Source organism: Pleurodeles waltl, chromosome 3_1, assembly GCF_031143425.1.
Source record: "Pleurodeles waltl isolate 20211129_DDA chromosome 3_1, aPleWal1.hap1.20221129, whole genome shotgun sequence".
Taxonomy (NCBI): Eukaryota; Metazoa; Chordata; class Amphibia; order Caudata; family Salamandridae; genus Pleurodeles; species Pleurodeles waltl.
The window spans coordinates 1,641,067,546-1,641,089,354 of NC_090440.1; the positions used below are offsets into that span (position 1 = coordinate 1,641,067,546).

At 43.1% G+C, this 21,809-nt stretch overlaps 1 protein-coding gene across 1 annotated transcript in view; it reads right to left on the minus strand.

Annotated features, from left to right (window-relative positions):
• SLC25A12 (solute carrier family 25 member 12) overlaps positions 1-21,809 on the minus strand; it is a 451,247-nt gene that overhangs the window by 66,490 nt on the left and 362,948 nt on the right. Inside the window, exon 14 of the mRNA XM_069225331.1 lies at positions 21,120-21,260. Coding sequence (XP_069081432.1) covers positions 21,120-21,260 — 141 coding nt within the window. The remainder of the gene's footprint in view (positions 1-21,119; positions 21,261-21,809) is intronic.

Consider the following 21,809-nt stretch of genomic DNA (forward strand, 5'->3'; position numbering starts at 1 on the left):
GTGGGATTCTGCGTGCTTCCAATTATTAGCAAGAATTCCCCATGACCAGTGGTGAAACTATGTTGTTAAGATCTGTGGTGAAGCCCTGGTGTTAGATTTTCGGATGCATGTACCGCAAAGAAGAAGTGATAGTTAGGTCCTGACCACTTTCATTATGTTGCCTTGTACTGGTGCATCAATAGCCGTGTCCAACCAGTGCTATGTGTTAAGTGAGCGGGTGTAAGAGTGGCCTCTATCAATCCCTACCACAGCCCCCATAGTTCCCTTAGAGTAGGATCATCACTTTTATGTGATTTTGAAAGCTCTTGGGGAGCACAATTTGGGAAGATGAAGTGACAGTGAAAGTAAAGCTTGGAATTCCTTTGGTAAGACTGCTGGGTCTAACTCGGTTCAGAATGGTTGGTTCGAGAGGTCATGAATGTATGCACTCAAGTTCCAGAATCCCCCTCGATCAGTATCATGGCTTACAAGCATGGTTTTGAGATTCTGAATGGTATATCGTTCATTCGAGTTAAGGAAATGTTGTAGGTGTTGGTTAATTCCATTTGTAGGTGTTCACTGTATTCCATAATAGAAAAATAGTGCATTTAAAAAAAAAACTCTACATTGGTAGGTGTGTTGCAAGATAAGCACATCACTTTAAGAGATCTGGGCCTCATTTAAGACTCTGAGTGCCCTAGCGTGACCCTTTACCACTCTGAACAGTCAGGCGTGGAGCGGAGACGCATTAGTTGCTCACAAATGTGTGGAATGATGGTGGGGAAATATTAGATGATGGCATTATAAAAATGCTGCGCATTCCTTTCTTTTGCGATTCTGACAGAATTAAGCCATTATTGTTGTTCTCCCACAGGAGATGTTTTTGAAAGCATTCGCTTAGGTATGCCAAGCGGTCCTACAGTGAGGTCCATCATTTGAACAAATTACGAAGTAAGAAGCCACTTTATTTCCTTCATATTTGTGGCCAGGTTCCATGGTATTGATGTTTGTAACAATGTCTCTTGGTGTATGTGACAATTAGAAGTTGCAGTGAGGGTCCGCTTGGTTGTTTAATTTTTATTATTAGCGGAATTGTGGTGTCCACAGTGCTGGGATTGTAGACCTTGGAACATTGTATCATGCCATGACCTAAGTTGTAGCAATCTGTTTTGATTTATTGTTTGTCAGTCAAATGACCTTTTAAGAAGATTGAATCAATTAAAGTTTGAGTTGTGTTTATTTGTTGTCCGGCCTCGGTTGAGTTGGGAAGGCCAGAGCGCATCAAACATTACACATGTGGTTCTCTTTTCCGAACAGTGGCAGGTGTCCCGCTGCAGAATATATTACTAAGAAGAAAGGCTCCTCTCAAATTGGGATATGATTTCACACAAAACTGTCTAGCCTTCCTGTCTTTCAGGTACTTGAAGTACATTGTAGATAGGTGAAGTTATCACATGGCAAATAAGAGGAGCTGCATTAGATTAAGTAATTAATACATGTTGTTCTTTTCTTTTTAGTGTATCCATGACTTCTGAGTCCTGAGGAGAGCCCCTAAATTGTATGGGTTTGAAAAGCGTCGACAAGAAAGAGCATCCAGAGAGCGCAAGTGAAGTCTGTTGGGCAAACAGGTAAAATCATAATTAATACTCATTTGCCACATGCATGACTCAGATTTTTGCGCCTTTGGGCTAGGCTCTATAATCAGGAGGCGTGAATGAATTTAGAACTATTTAAACTCTGGTTTTCATTGATCTTTCTTTCAGAACCTGGGTACCAATTTTTTTAAATCTATATATATGTCATTGTATGTATGTGATTAGTGTGTGAAAAATATGTTTTTTGTAGTGGCAATTAATTGCATTGGAGTTTTGTAAGAAACACTGTACATCTTTTGTTGTCTTTTTGTGTTGAACATTGCTGTTGTACATATTTGATTGACTTCTAATGGCATTTTATAATTAAACCGTGGTAGCGTTAATTCAATTGTATCCCCAGATTTTGGTAAAGCACAATTGAAATGACAGCATTGGCATTTTTCTTGTGGCCTAGCATTTCTGTCTTATGGATCAGACCCCTTTTCTTTTGCAATAAACTTTCTAAAAGTGGCATTTTCCGAATTGTAATTTAAACATCTGACTTCACCATCAAAGAGGATTTTAAATTGCAATTAATTTGAGCTTTATCTGTTACCAATCTGAAGTTAGCACATATTACATGTTATAAGGTAACCCAATGTTAATCGGTGAGAGAGCCAGGCCTTACAACAGTGAAAAGCAACTTTAGGATTTAACCTCATTGCTTTGACATATTTAGAAAAAAGGTTTATTTTCTGTTGGCTAAATTTGGTTTCAAAATTAGGAAGAGTTGAGTGTCACCCTTATTATTGTTCAAGTGTACTATAAATAACTGGACCACATAAACGAAACAGAACAGTGAAACAGTTGATGGCTCACAATAGATTGAGGCAGGATGAATTAAAATTTGAGAACACAATTATTGGTGTGAGCTACACAGCACGGCCTAACAAACATTGGACCAAACAATATATGCAGATTGTGTCTGCCACCAACACAAAAAGTAAAAAACTGAGTATTTACATTGCCAAAAGACTCTCTCTTACCCTCCAGGAGAATATTGCGACCTAGACTGGTTTCTATTGTACTAAAGTTATTCACAGGAATTTCTACTTCGTTACCTTTTCTCATGTGATTGTTGCCCATGGAATTTGTAAATTTTCAGCCTAGCCTACTAGAATACCTTCTTATTAGAACGGTGCTTACAAATATCTCTTGCCATCTCAATCTTCATTTGGATTCAGGGGTCGCATCTCCCAGCACTGGACTCTCTCCACTGGGTTTCAGTCCATGAAAGAGTGCAATTTAAATTATTTTGCATAGTCCATAAAGCAACGCAAGGTAAATTACTTTTATTCATTCAATGAAAATTAACAACTACCAATGCCACCATAATTGTCCTAGAGCCTTTCAATTCAACAGAATTAAAAATTCTATTGACCAAGATATGACAAGTAGCCATTTACTACAGATGGCAGACTTAGTTAATAAGCAATCCACCTTATCTTGTGATCAAGGGAAACCATCTTCTCTTTAGGAGGTTCTAAAGGACACACCTCTTTTCTAAAATTATGGCTTATCTATGACTGAAGCCAAAAATCAATTCAGTAGTTTGATACCATCCTAGTGCCCTGTTGCCATCCGTGACCAATACTGTGTTCCAAATGGAGGAGGGGGTGTCTTTTTCATTTTTTCCAACAATAAAGCGCCACCTTCCCTATTACTTAACAGAGAGAGAGAGTGTGTGTTTTCAAATCTCTAAAAGCAATATGAAACGGACAAGTTAAACGCTCAGTATTAACAGTTTTTTTTCCCAAAGAAATGAGCATTAATTAAAGCGATGGTGCTTCACAGCTGCATGACTCCTTAAAACAGTAGATGGGACCAAGCTGTCAAATCACCTAAAGAAATAAGTCAAGCACGCGACCCGTTTTCTACGAGGTTTCACCAAGTGCACAACTGTATTCTACTATTTTCAAAACCCGGAGGAGCATTGATTGTTCTTGCAGACAAGGCTACGCTGCTTGCTGACGAGAGCCACCTGCAGAAGAAAGGACACACAAAAAATCCAATTTAGTCTTTTTTTGGGAGGCGGGAATCTATGGAGACAATAGCCCACTTGCTGATTCAATGTCTGCTTCACAAGCACGAAAGGAAACACTTGAGTTCCTTTAATATGTTAAATCGGATCGAGGCTTTAACGTTCCTTCAGCAGAACAAGATCAAATTGCAATCGAGGTACAGCGAGGTTTCTATTGGTAATATGGACACCTGTCTGGCGATTACAACTCTGTGTACATTAAACAAGTTTATATTGGTGGACTCTAGTTGATTTGGAATTGAAGAAAATGACGTACCGTAAAACGCAATATTAATGACCCGTTTTTTGTGCCCCTTTTGGGCAATTTTGGTTGCATCACTTTACACATTAGCACACCACTTTTTCGAGGTCATGCTAGGACAATAGTCTGTCAAGAAATATTTTAAGGTAAGGAGTCTCCAATTAGATCGAACACTGTTATTTGTGGCGACTATTACAATGTTTCTGTCTGTGATAATATGATGAGTTTATCATTTTCTAAGTGGTTGTGGTCAAGTGGTTGTGGCAACACAAAAATTGGGTGGAACCTTTGCACAACCAGGCAAATTAAGTCCATGATGTCTATTTACGCGACCTCTTATTCTTTGTACTTTTTTTATATAGAAGGGAATAAATTGATACTTTTTTGCATTTAATAACAAAGAGGTCATCAGCAGCTGACCTCTTGGTCTGTTTCGCTGCTCCCCGCTGACTGTGCTTAGGACAGGAGTCTGCTCACTCATCTCCCATCGAAAACTCACAGGTTTGATCCTGCTATTCACCCACAGTCATCACTCTGCTTATTTTAGTGTAATTTACTTCTTTTTCCTCAGGTGTTACTTCTGTTAATTTTCTAGGGCACTACTCTGTTTACTTTAGTGTAATTTACTTCTTTTGCCTCTGTCGTTACTCTGTTAATTTTCTTATTGTGTTCTGCACAGTGTTTGGGTATTGCCTTAGTTTGCCTTAATATACCTGTTCTGTTTGGTTTTCCCTTCATTCGCCACCACACACTCTGCCCGCCGTTTTCTCCCGCCTGCCCTTCTTGCTCCCAGCCAGCCCAGCCTCCCTGTCAGCCCCTTCCGCCTCCCAGCACTCTTATGGAGCCTGCTGCACGGCCTAGCCGCTGGCGCACAAAAGGCAAGCTATTCTGCACCCGTCCATGCCTGGACCATGCCCAGTGCCAGGGATCCTGCATCTCCTGCCAGCTGCCACTACTCCAGAGCTGAGAACCTCGCGCTCAACATCCACAGTGCCAACAGTTTGTGCTGCTGTTCCTCTCCGCGCTCCACAGAAGGTCCCTTCACATGCCGCCACTGCCTGCTCTACTGCAACATCAGAACCTCACCACAATCAAACACCGCCTCTCTGACCCCCAAGATGACCCCGCTTCCTTCAGTGCATCCTGCTCAATGTTCTTTCCCTCTGCAAACAAGCCATGGAATTATGGGACACCATCAATTCCCTCGCTCCAGACGTAGCCTTCTTCATTGAGACCTGGCTCAACACCTCCTTGGCGACCGACATCACTGGAGATACCCCTGATGGGTTCAAGATCATGCAGTCAGATTGCATAGGCAGGGTAGGTGGCAGGATCGTCGTTGTTCACAAAGACACCCTCCTCTGCGCCGCTTCAACGAAGAACGACGCTCAAATGATGTAACACATCCACTTCTTGATCAGCCCAGACAGTAAAACTTTCATCAAATGAACCCTTGCATACAAACCCCCGTAGGCCACAGCAAAGTTCAGTGAAGCCATCCACTAACTCATTGCCACACAAGCCATCAACATTGAACACTACATCTGCCTCAGAGACCTGAACTTCCACCTCGACGACCAACACCACCAATCTCCTGGACAGCATGAACATAATTGGACTCAACCAAATTGCCACCGACCCCACACACAGTGCAGGACACACAAAGGACTGCATCTTCACCTCCAGCAACAGAGTCTTCTTTGACCACACCTCAGTGCTCACCTGGATAGACCACTGCTTCGTACACTTCACATTTGCATCAGCCCATTAAAACGCAGCCCAGCCAGCCCACAGCTCCCATCAAAGCTGGGGCAAGACATCCGGAGCCAAATGGTGTGACTCCCTGAACAGTCACCGCCCGAACATCTCAACAGACTCAGGCACAGGCATCAGAAATTTCACCACATGAATTTTAAACAGCGCAGACACTGTTTCCCCATCACACTGTTTCCCCCATCAAACGGAGCAAACCCAACAACCATGCCAAGCAAGCCAGCTGATATTCTCCGGAAGTTAGAAATGCTAAGCGCTGGTGCACGCATCTCGAAAAGAACGTGGCGCTCCACAAAGGACCCCATCAACTGATCCGCTTTAAAAAACAAACTCAGTCTACATGACAAACGCATCTATAATGCCAGGAAACAAGACCTAACCACCTGTATGTAAACCAGCTCCAACCGCAGCAAAGAGCTTTTCAAGGTGCTCTTTAAAGAATTCTCCAACTCATCTGCGTTGGACAACTGCACCACCCTTACACAAAACCTATGCTACTCCCTCGCCAATTTTTTCCACAATAAAATAGCCATCATCTACAAAAGGTTTGCTCCCCAACCCTCTGTCGCCGAGACCATCAATCTTCTGAGCTCCTTGGACACCAGCAACCTCCCAAGCCCCGCGGACCCTGCCACCAACTGCACCAACACCTAATGGAAACATCTTACTACACAGAACACCGTCGACATCATGACATCCATCCATTCTGGATCCCCCACAGACCCTTGCCCTCACCACATGTTCAATCTAGACATCAGCATCATCGCCAGGAAATTCTCCGATATCTTTAATGCCTCAATTAGCACAGGCACGTACCCAGAAGACTGGAAACATGCAGGAGTCAAACCCCTGCTCAAAAAACCCTCATCCAATCCCAACGAACTCAAAAACTACTGGCTGATCTCCCTGCTTTTGTTCCCAGCAATAGTACTCGAAAAAGCAATAAACCAACAGCTTACGGCCTACCTAAAAGACAACAATCTCCTGAACACTTCACAATCCGGCTTCCATTTGAACCACAGCACCAAATCTTCTTTGACCGCAGCCAAGGTTGACATCAGACACCCCCTGAACCAAGGAAACTCGGCTGCCCTCATCCTCCTCGACCTCTCTGCGGCCTTCAACAGTCTCCCACCACACACTGCTCACAAGGCTCCACCAAATTGAAATCACAGGAATAGCCCTGAAATGCATCACGTTGTTTCATTCAGGAGGAATTTAAAGACCACTTCCCGCCCTTCATATCAAAACCCAAGGATATAATCGGCGGAATCCCCCAGGGATCATCACTCAGACCCAAACTCTTCAACACTTACATGACCCCCCTGGCCAACATTATCAGAAACCATGGACTCAAAATAATCTCCTACACAGACGACATGCAGCTCGTCCTCACACTCTCCAAGGACACCTCCACAACAAACACAAGTGCATGAACAGTGTTGCGAAATGGATGAGAACAGATGCCTTATGCTCAACACAGACAAAACCGAGGTACTACTGTTTGTTAACACTGTCTCAACATGGGATGTCTTCTGGTGGCCAGCCAAGCTGGGACCTCCCTCCATCCCCCACAAACCACACCAGAAACCTAGGAATCATTATAGACAGAAAACTCAACATGAAGCACCAGGTCAACGTGATCTCCTCCGCCTGCTCCCTCACCCTCCAAATGATCCGCACGATATTCAAATGGCTCCCGTTCAAAACCAGACGCACCATCACACAAGCCCTCATAACTAGACGACTAGTCTACGGCAAAAAGCTCTGCGCCGAACTCACCACTGCACTACCGAAAAAACTCAAACTCATCCAGAACTTGTTCGCCAGACTCATTCCAGACCTCCCGAAAATAACGCACATCACCCCAACCTAAGAAACCTCCACTGTCTCCCTTTACACAAACGTTTCCAATTCAAGCTCCTGACGTTCACATACAAATCCCTCCACAACCTAGGACCAGATTGCCTCAACCACCCCATGAACTTCTACCACCCCTGCAGACTCCTTCCACCTCGCTCTCCCTCACAATCACACAACAAATTTGCTGTAGCACTTACGGTGGTCGCTCATTCACATAGCAGCAGAAAAAGCCTGAAACAGCCTCCCACACCCACCTAAGATCATCTCCCTCCACCCAGGAGTTCAGAAGAGATCTCAAAACATGGCTCTTTGACTGAGACAGATGCAGCTACAACAGCCAGCGCCTGGATACCCTCACCGGTAATTGGTGCGCTCTATAAATCCGATAATTAGAATTTGATTTGAGTTTGAATTATTGTGTATATTGCTATTTTCTGGTGCAATTGTATCTCAGCACTAATAGATAAAAACGTATAACAAAACCTATAAAAAACACAACGGAGCAGACCCATAATTAAGTTCAAATGTCGGCAAATTACAATTAATATTTATATGCAAACTTATTGTTTAAAATCCTAACCTATCGAGGGGATTTTCAGCAGAAGAAGTCTGCTTAGCGAGCCTACTTGATTCCCACAAGTTGGGGTGACAAAAATATTCAGACACGGAGATAGAACTATTCAATAAGAAAATAGCGGCACTGTTAGATATAGGGTCTCTAGTTGGCAGAAGTATGCACCCTGTCCATGTAGGGCCACAATCCCAGTCAGGGAATGTCAATGACACAACATAAATGAGCTTGTGCTCACCATCTGGTAGCTTGGCGCAGAGCCGGCAGGCCTAACTTAGAAGACAATGTGTGAAGTACTTGTGCAACACACACAATATCCACAGGATGTACACCACGAAAAGGCTCCACACGGAAGTAGAAAAATAAAGCTTGTTTATCTGGTTGATTTAAGATCAGCACGCTACAGATCCAATTCGTAAATGGTTAAATACTTGCTTTGCAGACTCAAAATATAACAAGGTTGATATTCAATGATGCAGTCAAAGAAGTGGTGCCGGGGATTCCTCAGCACGAGTGTTCAATGATTTGATAGACTACGGTACTGCCCTGGTTGCACTCCTCTCGAGGAGCAGAGCAGTGATTTTTGGGCGTGGTCACCTGGGAAGCAGGTGGGAACCATGGGAGAATGGTGCTGCAACCAGGTTGAGCAGGGCCGCTCCAGATGCAAGGAGAGTATCGGCGGCAACAACTACCACAGCTGCTTCAGGTGATCAAAGCTACACGCAGTCAAGTTAGACAAGGCCACTCGGGTTGACTGAAGCGATGAGCGGCTAAGGCTCAGCAGGGCCACTCCGGTTTTTGAAGCCACGAGTGGCAAAGGCTCAGCAGGGCCGCTCCGGGTGATCAAAGTTGCAAGCGGCAGAGGCGCTCAGGGTTGATTAAGCAGTGAGCAGCAAATATCCAGCAGGGCTGTTCCGGGTGACCAAAATTGCAAGTGGCAGAGTTTGGCAAAGGCGCTCAAGGGTGATTGAAGCAGTGAGCGGCAAAGGTTCAACAGGGCCGCTCAGGGTGTTCACAGCTGAAAGCGGCAGAGTTTGGCAAAGCCGGGTGAACAAAGTTGCAAGCGGCAGAGTTTGGAAAAGGTACTGAGGGGTAACTGAAGTAACATGCAGCAAAGGAAAGCAAAAAGCCTCTCAGAGTCACTCTGGGTTTGATGAACTAGTCTTGGGCTATGGGGCAGAGATCAGCAGGCAGCAAAGCGGCACAGCAAAACAGGGCAGCAGGTCCTCGGAGGAGTCAACCCTGGCTGTGGGGCAATGCTGGAACACAGCAGTCTTTACTCCAGCAGTATTTCCTTGAGTCCTGAGGGGTACTGATTTTAGTGGCTCAGGGACCCAGTAATGATACTAGAAAGTGCCACTGATTTGGGGGTGACTACAAAGAGTTCTTGTGAAGTGCACAGGTCCCCTATTCAGATCAGCCCCAGCTCCAGACTATTGGTGGAAGGCAATCAGCCTTTTTGTGGGACTCCGGTCACTGCCCTTTGAGGTGGAAGTGCGTGTCCTTCCCAACCTACACCCCAGGAAGACTCATTAGTATGCAGATGCATGCAGATGCAGCTGGGTACCCTGTGTTGTGAGTATCCAAAGGGGATGCACAAGTGTAGCTGTCACCTAGCTCAAGCCAGATGTGTACTGGCTGTAGGCACCCAGGGCAATGAGAGCAGAGAAATGCCAATGCCCACTTTCTAAAAGTAAAGAGGATTTATTACTACCATTCCAATGATACTAAACATGATGCTCTGAGATCAGGAACTATAGCTTAAAGGTATAATAAGGAATTCCCAATACTGGCCTATGAGAGGATAGGCCTCACAGTATTGAAAAACAAGACAAGAAAACTTAAAAGTATATGTCCTACCTTTTACTTACATGGGACCCTGCCCAATGGGCTACCTAGGGCCTATCAATGGGGTGGCTTATATTTAAATGAAAGGGGAGATTAAGGCTTGGCAAGAGGTTTTAAATGCCAACTCAGGGTCGAAGTGAGACTGCGCACACAGGCTCTGTAGTGGCAGGCCTGAACCATGTCTACAGAGCTACTCTTTTGGGTGGCACAATCAGTGCTGCAGGCCCAAGAGTACCATTTAATTTACAGGCACTGGGTATATGGTATAACACTTTACAATGGACTTACAGGTCAATTAAATATACCAATTGTGGATACACCAATGTTACTATATTTTAAGGGAAATGCACATGCCCTTTAGCACTGATCAGCAGTGGTAAAGTGCTCAGAGTCCTAAGGCCAACAAAACGATACAGCAACAAAACAGGAGATAAAGGCAAAAAGTATTGGGTAAGACCAACTTAAGGATGCCAGGTCTAACACGCACCAAACCAGGGCAATAAAGTTCTGGAGGAATATAATTATTTTGTCCTGTGGATCAGCACAAATATATATTAGTGAACAGAGGTGGAGTAGGCAATGCTCCTGTGTAAAGAGAGGAGCGATACACTGGCAATGTTGCCTGAACCCACAAAGGTCATATGTGCTAGGAGTAGGGGTGCAGGTGAAGGATGCTGTAGCACCCCAAAGTTTCAATGATAGAGTTCAGAAGATGAATGGCCAATAAAGATGCCTGTAAATTTTGTTTTGACCTGGTAACATCAGCTGAGTGTTCAGAGAGAGAGAGGTTGAATGTCAGGTTCTGACAAATAACTGCTTATTCTTTTAGCATGGAGGTCGGTGTTTATTTTTCTTGGGCTGTAAAGTGAGAGGATTTTGTGAAGCAATCTTGCTGGGATACAGGGAGTATGAAAGGAAACGCTTTATGATGTCAATTTTTTGTAACAAACAAAATCAAAATACCTCCAAATGAACTGTACAAATATTTCAAATCATATCAGCAGTTAGAAAAGCACAAATTAAGCACATTTTTAATTTGGACGTGTGATGGAAAAAAAGATTTGAATAGGAGCAAAACAAATCAAACCATTGTATTTGATGTACAGGTTATCAATATTCAATGAAACCTGTTTTCTACACTTTATAATTTGTGCATTCTATATTTTACCAATAAAACTGCTTGTCTGTGCAAATGCAGTGGCCATTTCCATGGAAAACAGGCTGTTTGTAAATGAGATTGTGCTAACACATCATGGTTTAGTGATATATTTGCTGAAGTATGCTGCAAAAATGCACCACTAGCACTATACTACACCCTTATCACTTTCCTGCCGAATGAGCGTTCTCATTTGTTACCATTTTGCTTGGATTTCTTACAATCCCCAAAACAGGGATGCAACATTGATGGCAGCATCCCACTCTGAAACGTTTGCCAGCATCACTGAGAAAGGCCACTCCTATTGAGGTGCCTAAGATTACTCTAAACGTGATCCTTGAAGGTGGTATGAATTTGGGCTTGAGGTGGTACACTAAGAACACAAGAATAAAGAGGATTTTCAAGGCCACAATGAAATTCACTCAGCCATTCCCACTGAGGGTGTCTGAATTAATGCATCCTACAGACACAAATGTGTGAGCCCCTACCATCAAAGCTGATCAGTCACAATCTGGGAACTGCACTCATCAAGAATGGTGGGGGGTTGCATTGGCAGTAGCTTACACCTCCAACAAATCCCCAGTTGCACAGACAACGACATTCTAGAGAGGAATGTGAATAGATGCACCACAAAGCCCGCTGACAAAAGTCAGTCTTCCTGCATGAATGATACATCAGGGTCAGTAATTGCATAATGCACGTCTCTAACTGCAGGAATTAGCTCAAACCATACAAGTACATGATTTGGCAAAGCCAGTCAGTTCTCTGGTGGAATATACATGGAGATTAAAATCTCTTCCCACCATAGAACAATTATTGAGGTCCTAATGCATGACCAGGCCTGGCAGTGCATGGCATTCCCAGCAGACATGCTCTTGGAGAGGGGCTTGGTGTGGTCTTTAAACATTAGGTGCTCCTACCCTGCTTTCCCTCCTCACATTCTTCCACATCGGTATATGTTCTGTGGCTTTTACGGAGAGGATCAGCATATTCCTAAATCCAGAACATCAGCAGAGATTGTACCTCACAGGCATGTTGCTATAGTTGAGTTCTAGAATTACACCATCACATTTTCTCAGCCATGCTTTGACGTGTTTTAACATCCCAATGATTTTTAAACTATGCAGTGAATATCATCTTTTGTCGTAATGCATTTCTGCCGATAATTTTGTTAACAGAGTTCTGAAGGGTGACCTTCATGTCCAAGTATGCTCTGAGCACAGCTGCCTTTGACTGACATCAAGGCATCAATGCCCTTTTCTGGACTAAAAGGAAAGCATAGCACTGATCACAGTCTTCCAAGCCTTCCTGAGAAAATATAAATATCATTCAGTTGTGTGCATTTAGATCCAGATACGCCGTGGGTCACCTAGCAGGAGGTAAAATAAAGAACTGAAAAGCCAGGATGCCTTGGTTGTAGCTTTAGCTCTAATGTACAGTCATATGCAGAACAGCAGAGCAAGGTCACCTGAAGAAACCGGGTTTCTGCAGTACGCATCTTATTATTCACATCCAGGCAAGATGAACATGAGAATGGCAGCACTTGTTCAGCTCCACTCAAATGAGTTCTCTTCAGCATAGCCCTTCAAAAGAGAACTCTTTGTGGTGTGGAATGTAAAATGATTGCCTTAGAGTAACTGTGATGAATAAAGCATCACTTCCATGTCTAGCAGCACAGATGAGCAATAGCTTGCTAAGCTCTGAAAGTTTACGTTTTTGTATTGATTTGCCGGTCGAGTGCCTTCCATGATTTAGTTTCTGAACCAACACTGCCTTTTTTATGCCACATGATCTTCACTGGATCCATATTTATAGAACCATCTCAATTTGTGTTCTCTACATGTTGGCTTTGGCGATTAAGCTCCCACTGTGCCCGGGGAACCCTTGTCGCCTGATTGTGTGATCCATAGGCTATTTTTCTATTGTTAATAAACATTTTCAGACTTCAATATTGGCTTGACTGTGGATTTCATTAAAAAAACAAGGGGCGAGTCAATGGTGGAAACTACTATGACAGAGAAAGAGAAGATGAAAAATACATGTTATTCAGGCCAGCCATTTTGGCAAGGAACCAAGTGGCTGAATGCTATGCAGTAGTAAGTGTTAGGACTCAGGTTAGGGATCATGCATCACAGAACAAGACCAAGTCTTTGAGTGCTTCTCTCACTGATTCGCGCACACACAGTTATTTGGAAGGATAAAGAATTGGTGTCTTTGGAGGACTGTGCATAAGACGGTTAGGGAGGATACACTAGAAGGCTATCCAGCATGACGATACTCACTTATGGGTTGGGTAGTCACTTCTGGGTTGGCATAGGAAGCGTCAGTAGTTAAACCCTAAGCACTGTTGGAAGCTGCTTAGAAACAATTTGGTTTATAAGTGGATTAATGCTTGCCACATAGTTTGTCACTCCGGCTTCTTCTCGCTCCACTTTACTCTGCTTCCCTCTTGGTTTCCCTTGGGTCTTGCATATTAGACAACCAGTTCATGTGTTTATTTGTGGTTCTTGCTGATTATACCTTGCTTCGACTTTACAATTCCTTGGTGTCCTGAGGATCTTGGTTAGTGCAAGAGCTCATCAATGCTATTTCCGCCATGGAGGGCCAAGCCCGAAGGCCAAATGTACAAAGTTTCTGTGGCTGAACTTGCTCATGCTGTGAATGTCTTCTGTGTCACTTTCCCTTCCCTTCCTCTTTACCACTCTAATTAAGAGACAGTCCTAGTGGAGTGTTTCTTAATCTTTCCAGCAATTGGATGGGAGGATGGGACCTCCAACAGATTCATCTCCCGCAGACAACCTCTACAGTGAATTATTGGCTGTATGAAGAGGTGGAAACAGATAGGCAACTTCCATCTATACACAGAAATATGCAAGATGAAGTATAACTGCTCTAATCGACAGTACTAGAAATCACAAAAGAATGAAAGAGCTGTAAGGTAAAGTTTAGTGTCTCATGTGGTATCAACAATGCAATTGCTTAAGGACCTGATTGCAAACAGTAAGACAGAAAACAAGGTGGTCGCTTGTTTCCAGGACTTGGTAATCAGATAGGTATGTCTTAGAGTGGCATGACTTCATGATGAATACAAAAATTGTGTTTCAAACAGACAAAAGAAATTAAGAAAATACTACCAGATCAGAGAAAGCTGATGTTGAAAACAAAATATTGCGACAAAGTGCACCTTATGGATTTTTAACAAACTCGCAGCGTCATATATATATATATATATATATATATATATATATATATATATATGGAAAATGTCACTTACCGAGTGTACATCTGTTCGTGGCAGTAGTCGCTGCAGATTCACATGCTGTGCACATCCCGCCATCTGGTGTTGGGCTCGGAGTGTTACAAGTTGTTTTTCTTCGAAGAAGTCTTTTTTCGAGTCACGAGACCGAGGGACTCCTCCCATTTCGACTCCATTGCACATGGGCGTCGACTCCATCTTAGATTGTTTTCCCCGCAGAGGGTGAGGTAGGAGTTGTGTATGCTAGTAATAGTGCCCATGCAATGGAGTGAATACGTATGTACATAATGAAGTTTAAAGTAATATATTTACAAATTTACAAATGTTCAAGATCAACTTCTAAACGGCTACAGGCTCCTGGGGAGGCGGGTGGGCGCATGTGAATCTGCAGCGACTAATGCCACGAACAGATGTACACTGGGTAAGTGACATTTTCCGTTCGATGGCATGTGTAGCTGCAGATACACATGCTGTGCATAGACTAGTAAGCAGTTATCTCCCCAAAAGCGGTGGTTCAGCCTGTAGGAGTTGAAGTTGTTTGAAATAATGTTCGTAGTACAGCTTGACCTACTGTGGCTTGTTGTGCCGTTAACACATCTACACAGTAGTGTTTGGTAAATGTATGAAGCGTAGACCATGTTGCTGCCTTACATATTTCGTTCATTGGAATATTTCCTAGAAAGGCCATGGTAGCACCTTTTTTTCTGGTTGAGTGTGCCTTTGGTGTAATAGGCAGCTCTCTCTTTGCTTTAAGATAGCAGGTTTGAATACACTTAACTATCCATCTAGCAATGCCTTGTTTAGAAATTGGATTCCCTGTATGAGGTTTTTGGAAAGCAATAAATAGTTGTTTTGTTTTTCGAATTTGTTTTGTTCTGTCAATGTAGTACATTAGTGCTCTTTTGATGTCTAATGTATGCAGTGCTCTTTCAGCTACAGAATCTGGCTGTGGGAAGAACACTGGTAATTCTACCGTTTGATTCAAGTGGAACGGTGAGATCACTTTTGGTAAAATTTTTGGATTTGTCCGTAGAACTACTTTATGCTTGTGTATTTGAATAAATGGTTCTTTTATGGTAAATGCTTGAATTTCACTCACTCTTCTTAGAGATGTGATGGCAATCAAAAATGCAACTTTCCATGTTAAATATTGCATTTCACAAGAGTGCATGGGCTCAAAAGGTGGACCCATGAGTCGTGTTAAGACAATGTTGAGGTTCCATGAAGGAACTGGTGGTGTTCATGGTGGTATAATTCTCTTTAGGCCTTCCATAAATGCTTTTATGACTGGTATCCTAAATAATGAAGTGGAGTGCGTAATTTGCAGGTAGGCTGAAATTGCAGTCAGATGCATCTTTATTGAAGATAAAGCTAGCTTTGACTTTTGCAATTGTAGTAAGTATCCTACTATATCTTTGGCAGATGTGTGTAAGGGATGAATTTGATTATTATGGCAGTAATAAACAAATCTTTTCCACTTATTTGCATAGCAGTGTCTAGTGGTAGGTTTCCTAGCTTGTCTTATGACCTCCATACATTCTTGTGTGAGGTCTAAGTGTCCGAATTCTAGGATTTCAGGAGCCAAATTGCTAGATTCAGCGATGCTGGATTTGGATGTCTGATCTGTTGTTTGTGTTGTGTTAACAGATCTGGTCTGTTTGGTAGTTTGACATGAGGTACTACTGAGAGGTCTAGTAGTGTTGTGTACCAAGGTTGTCTTGCCCATGTCGGTGCTATTAGTATGAGTTTGAGTTTGTTTTGACTCAATTTGTTTACTAGATATGGAAGGAGTGGGAGAGGGGGAAAAGCGTAAGCAAATATCCCTGACCAGCTCATCCATAACGCATTGCCCTGAGACTGATCTTGTGGGTACCTGGATGCGAAGTTTTGGCATTTTGAGTTTTCTTTTGTTGCAAATAGATCTATTCGTGGTGTTCCCCACATTTGGAAGTAAGTGTTTAGTATTTGGGGGTGAATCTCCCATTCGCGGATCTGTTGGTGATCCCGAGAGAGATTGTCTGCTAACTGGTTCTGAATTCCTGGAATAAATTGTGCTATTAGGCGAATGTGGTTGTGAATCGCCCAATGCCATATTTTCTGTGTTAGGAGACACAACTGTGTCGAGTGCGTGCCTCCCTGTTTGTTTAGGTAATACATTGTTGTCATGTTGTCTGTTTTGACAAGAATGTGTTTGTGTCTTATTATGGGTTGAAATGCTTTGAGCGCTAGAAATACCGCTAACAGTTCTAAGTGATTTATGTGAAACTGTTTTTGCTGTATGTCCCATTGTCCTTGGATGCTGTGTTGATTGAGGTGTGCTCCCCATCCTATCATGGAAGCATCTGTTGTTATTACGTATTGTGGCATTGGGTCTTGGAAAGGCCGCCCTTGGTTTAAATTTATACTGTTCCACCATTGAAGCAAGATGTATGTTTGGCGGTCTATCAACACCAGATCTAGAAGCTGACCCTGTGCTTGTGACCATTGTGATGCTAGGCACTTTTGTAAGGGCCGCATGTGCAACCTTGCGTTTGGGACAATGGCTATGCATGAAGACATCATGCCTAGTAGTTTCATCACCAGTTTGACTTGTATCTTTTGATTTGGATACATGGTCTGTATCACATTGTGAAATGTGTGAACTCTTTGCGGACTTGGAGTGGCAATCCCTTTTGCTGTGTTGATTGTTGCTCCTAAGTATTGCTGTGTTTGACACGGCAGAAGGTGTGACTTTGTGTAATTGATTGAGAAACCTAGTTTGTGGAGGATTTCTATGACATATTTTGTGTGTTGTGAACACCGTCTTAGCGTGTTGGTTTTGATTAACCAATCGTCTAGGTACGGGAACACATGTATTTGCTGCCTTCTGATATGTGCAGCTACTACTGCTAGGCATTTTGTAAAAACTCTTGGTGCAGTTGTTATTCCGAATGGCAACACTTTGAATTGGTAATGTATCCCTTGGAATACAAACCTTAGGTACTTTCTGTGTGAAGGATGTATTGGTATATGGAAATATGCATCCTTTAGGTCTAGTGTTGTCATGTAGTCTTGTTGTTTGAGCAGTGGGATTACGTCTTGTAATGTAACCATGTGAAAGTGATCTGATTTGATTTAGGTATTTAATGTTCTGAGATCTAGTATAGGTCTCAGACTCTTGTCTTTTTTGGGTATCAGAAAGTACAGGGAGTAAACTCCTGTGTTTATTTGTTGTTTTGGTACTAACTCTATTGCTTCTTTTTGTAGCAATGCCTGAACTTCTAGTCGTAGAAGATCTATATGTTGTTTTGACATATTGTGTGTTTTCGGTGGAATGTTTGGAGGGAATTTGAGAAATTCTATGCAATAACCATGCTGGATAATTGCTAAGACCCAAGTGTCTGTTGTTATTTCCTCCCAATGTTTTTAAAACTTGGTTAGTCTCCCCCCCACAGGTGTTATGTGTTGGGGATTTGTGACCTTGAAGTCACTGCTTGTTTGGAGGAGTTTTGGGACTTTGGAACTTTTCTCTATTCCTTTGAGATTGTCCCCCTCTATATTGTCCCCGAAAACTTCCCCGCTGATACTGGCTCTGGTAAGTGGGCTTTGTTTGTGAGGTTGTGGCTTCTGTGGTTTGCCCTCGAAACCCCCCTCGAAATTGTGTCTTTCAAAATGTGCCTCTGCTCTGTGGGGAGTAGAGTGCGCCCATGGCTTTGGCCGTGTCAGTGTCTTTCTTAAGTTTTTCGATCGCAGTGTCCACCTCCGGCCCAAACAACTGCTGTCCGTTGAATGGCATATTCAGCACAGCTTGCTGTATCTCTGGTTTAAATCCTGATGGACGCAGCCATGCATGTCTCCTTATTGTTACAGCTGTGTTGACAGTTCTAGCAGCTGTGTCTGCAGCATCCATTGCTGACCGTATCTGATTATTGGAGATACCCTGTCCTTCTTCTACTACTTGCTGCGCTCTTTTTTGGAACTCCTTGGGTAAATGTTCAATAAGGTGTTGCATCTCATCCCAATGGGCCCTATCATATCTGGCTAGCAAAGCTTGCAAATTTGCAATACGCCACTGGTTTGCTGCCTGTGCCGCCACCCTTTTGCCTGCAGCATCGAATTTTCGACTTTCTTTATCTGGAGGTGGTGCATCTCCTGAAGTATGAGAGTTGGCTCTTTTGCGCGCTGCTCCCACTACAACAGAGTCTGGTGTTAGCTGTTGTGTAATGTACACTGGGTCTGTTGGTGGCGGTTTATATTTTTTATCTACTCTTGGAGTAATGGCTCTCCCTTTAACAGGCTCCTCAAACACTTGTTTGGAATGTTTTAGCATTCCGGGTAGCATAGGAAGACTCTGATATTGGCTGTGTGTGGACGACAGTGTATTAAAAAGAAAGTCGTCTTCAATGGGCTCTGAATGAAGGCTGACATTATGAAATGAAGCTGCTCTTGACACCACCTGTGCGTAGCCTGTACTATCCTCTGGTGGCGATGGTTTAGCTGGATAGCATTCTGGACTATTATCTGACACTGGTGCGTCATAAAGGTCCTATGCGTCAGGGTCATCTTGACTTATTCCTGTATGAGTTGGGGATTGCATCATTGGTGGAGTGGCTACCGGTGATGGTTGCAGAGCGTGATGTGGGGATGGTGGCGGTGTTACTTGTTTAGCCACCTTTGCGTGTGGCTGTTTGTCTTTGTCTTGGAAGGCAAGCTTGCGTTTCATTTTGACTGGAGGAAGAGTGCTGATCTTCCCTGTATCTTTTTGAATAAAGAGCCGTCTTTGTGTGTGATCTGGCTCTATTGCCTGTAATTCCTGTCCAAATCTATGTGTCTTCATTTGTGTGGACTGTCCTTGTTCCTCAGTGTAGGAACTTGTTTTCGGTTCCGAGGCCGGATATTTCGGTAGCGAAACCTTTTCGGCTGCTTTTTTCGGCTCCGACGAAACCTTTTTTACTTTCGGCGTCGTGCTCTCTCGTGCGACCCGTTTCGGTGCCGGTGTCTCGGTGCCGAATCTTCTCTGAGCCACTATCTCGGGCCCGAGATTGCTGTGTGCCGGTATCTCGACCGGAGTCGGATGACTTCGACACCAGCTCGCCCTTTTTCGGTGCCGATGAACGGTCACCTACTTTTCGGGTTAAGCCATGGCCTGTTGGCGGTGGCGTCCCCTGGGCTTTAGCGCTTTTCTCGTGAGTTCTTGGTTTCGACATCTTACTCACGGTTTTCGGCGTTTCCTCGGGATCGATCTCCTCAGAGTCCGACTCCTGGGTGGAGAATGTTTCTTCCTCCTCCTCCTCGAAACGCTCTTGTCCTGTCGGCGCCGACGCCATTTGCAGTCTTCTTGCTCTTCGGTCCCTGAGTGTCTTCCTGGACCGAAACGCTCGACAGGCCTCACAAGTATCCTCCTTGTGTTCTGGTGACAAACACAAGTTACAGACCAGATGTTGATCTGTATATGGATACTTGTTATGGCATTTTGGACAGAAGCGGAATGGGGTCCGTTCCATCAGCCTTGAAGAGACACGTGGCCGGGCCGACCAGGCCCCGACGGGGATGGAAGAAAACCCCGAAGGGCCACCGGAGCTCTTCTTAATTCGGTGTCGATCTGTTGTAACTAACCCGATACCGAACGCAAACAATACCGACGATTTTTCCTAGATTCTAACTAACTTTCCGACCCGAAACACGGAGCGAAAAGGAACACGTCCGAACCCGATGGCGGAAAAAAAACAATCTAAGATGGAGTCGACGCCCATGCGCAATGGAGTCGAAATGGGAGGAGTCCCTCGGTCTCGTGACTCGAAAAAAGACTTCTTCGAAGAAAAACAACTTGTAACACTCCGAGCCCAACACCAGATGGCGGGATGTGCACAGCATGTGTATCTGCAGCTACACATGCCATCGAACATATATATATGAATAGTGAAATTAAAAAAGGAAAGTGCAATAGCAGCTGAGGAGAGTAATGTTAGAGGCAATGGCATCAAGTGTAACACACTCAACAATGGCCATTTCTCAGCATCATCGTATATGAAAGAATTTCAGTGACATGGGCACAAGTGGCCAGTAGGCAAACTTTAATATCAGCCCCAGCATCTTTCTGTCAAGGGTTTAAAGAAGAAAACATATTAAACGCAGATTTGTTTTCATATTAGTGGAAAAGGTGCATATAGACAGTATGTGGGCTAAATAAACTGTGCATATCATTTGACTTCTTTTTTCAATATAATTTTGAAATATAACAGAATAATGTATATCTTGTGGTGCCGTGGAAAAAAAGCTGTTTCCAAAATAAATGAAAACAGATAAAGTCACAGAAAAGACGGAGTGGTAAATTAAAACCATAACGAATTAAAACGTTTTTTTAGACATTTTGAGCAAAACATATAAACGGTAAGCACTATTCACACTGCAATTAAACAATAACTAACACAATATCTATACATCTCAAAGCACTTGCCATTAGACACTTGCAATATCGCGTGCCACTAATATAAGTCACATATCGAGAGACCTTTTGGACAAGAGGATGCTGAGATACACGTTCATATGTACTACCAAGAATTAGCATGCCCTTTAATCACACACATTCACTCACTAGATACAATATAAAATGCTAGATATTTTTTCTAGGTTTGCCAAATACAAAAATATTCTAGATATGCCATTTTCAATGGCGTGGAGGAAAAGTGTGAAATAACGTGGTAGACTGAAATTCCCACAAGTTTGAAAAATCATCTTTCACGTTGCTAAGTTCCAATAATATAGACACAATTCTTACCTTATAAAGGCCAAAAAGGCCCAAATCTTTGATTACTGTGAGGGCTCGGACTTTTGGCCCCGTAGTGATCTCTCCAGCCACTTGTAACCTAATTTTCACAATCTCCAATGGATTAGTAAAGATAACTTGGGAGCCTCCAGCCTGCAATGTAAGACGAAAAATCAGAGAACATTCTTACTTTTAACTGCTTTAATAGCTTTTAAAAATCGGATAAGCTTATGTCCTATACAGTCTCATTCTTTCTAAGTGTGTCATTGAATGGCGTTTGCGATTTCCTATTTCTATGGGACCAATACTAAATTAAAATTAAGAACACAAACAAATCATATTGCACCCTATTCCATCTGCATCATCTTCTGTTCTGATTGCTATAGTTCAGCCACTAGTAACAATGGTGTATCCACTGGCTCATGGTCACATAAACCTGCTCTCAATTGTGAAACAGAGGTGATTATTGACAATGAAATGTATAATTTAAAACTTTCATTGGGCACCTGGATAGAAAGCATGATTACACATTATATTTTAGCAGAAGCGCTGAATTTAGTTGGTGATTTTTCTTAGATCTTCTCCGTTTCCATAATCAACCGGTCTGTCTTCTGGGGTTTATCCATGATTATGTTCAGAAGTTACAAACATGTGTGATTACCACTTACCTTTGGTAATGCATGTTTAGTCAAAAATTGAGAA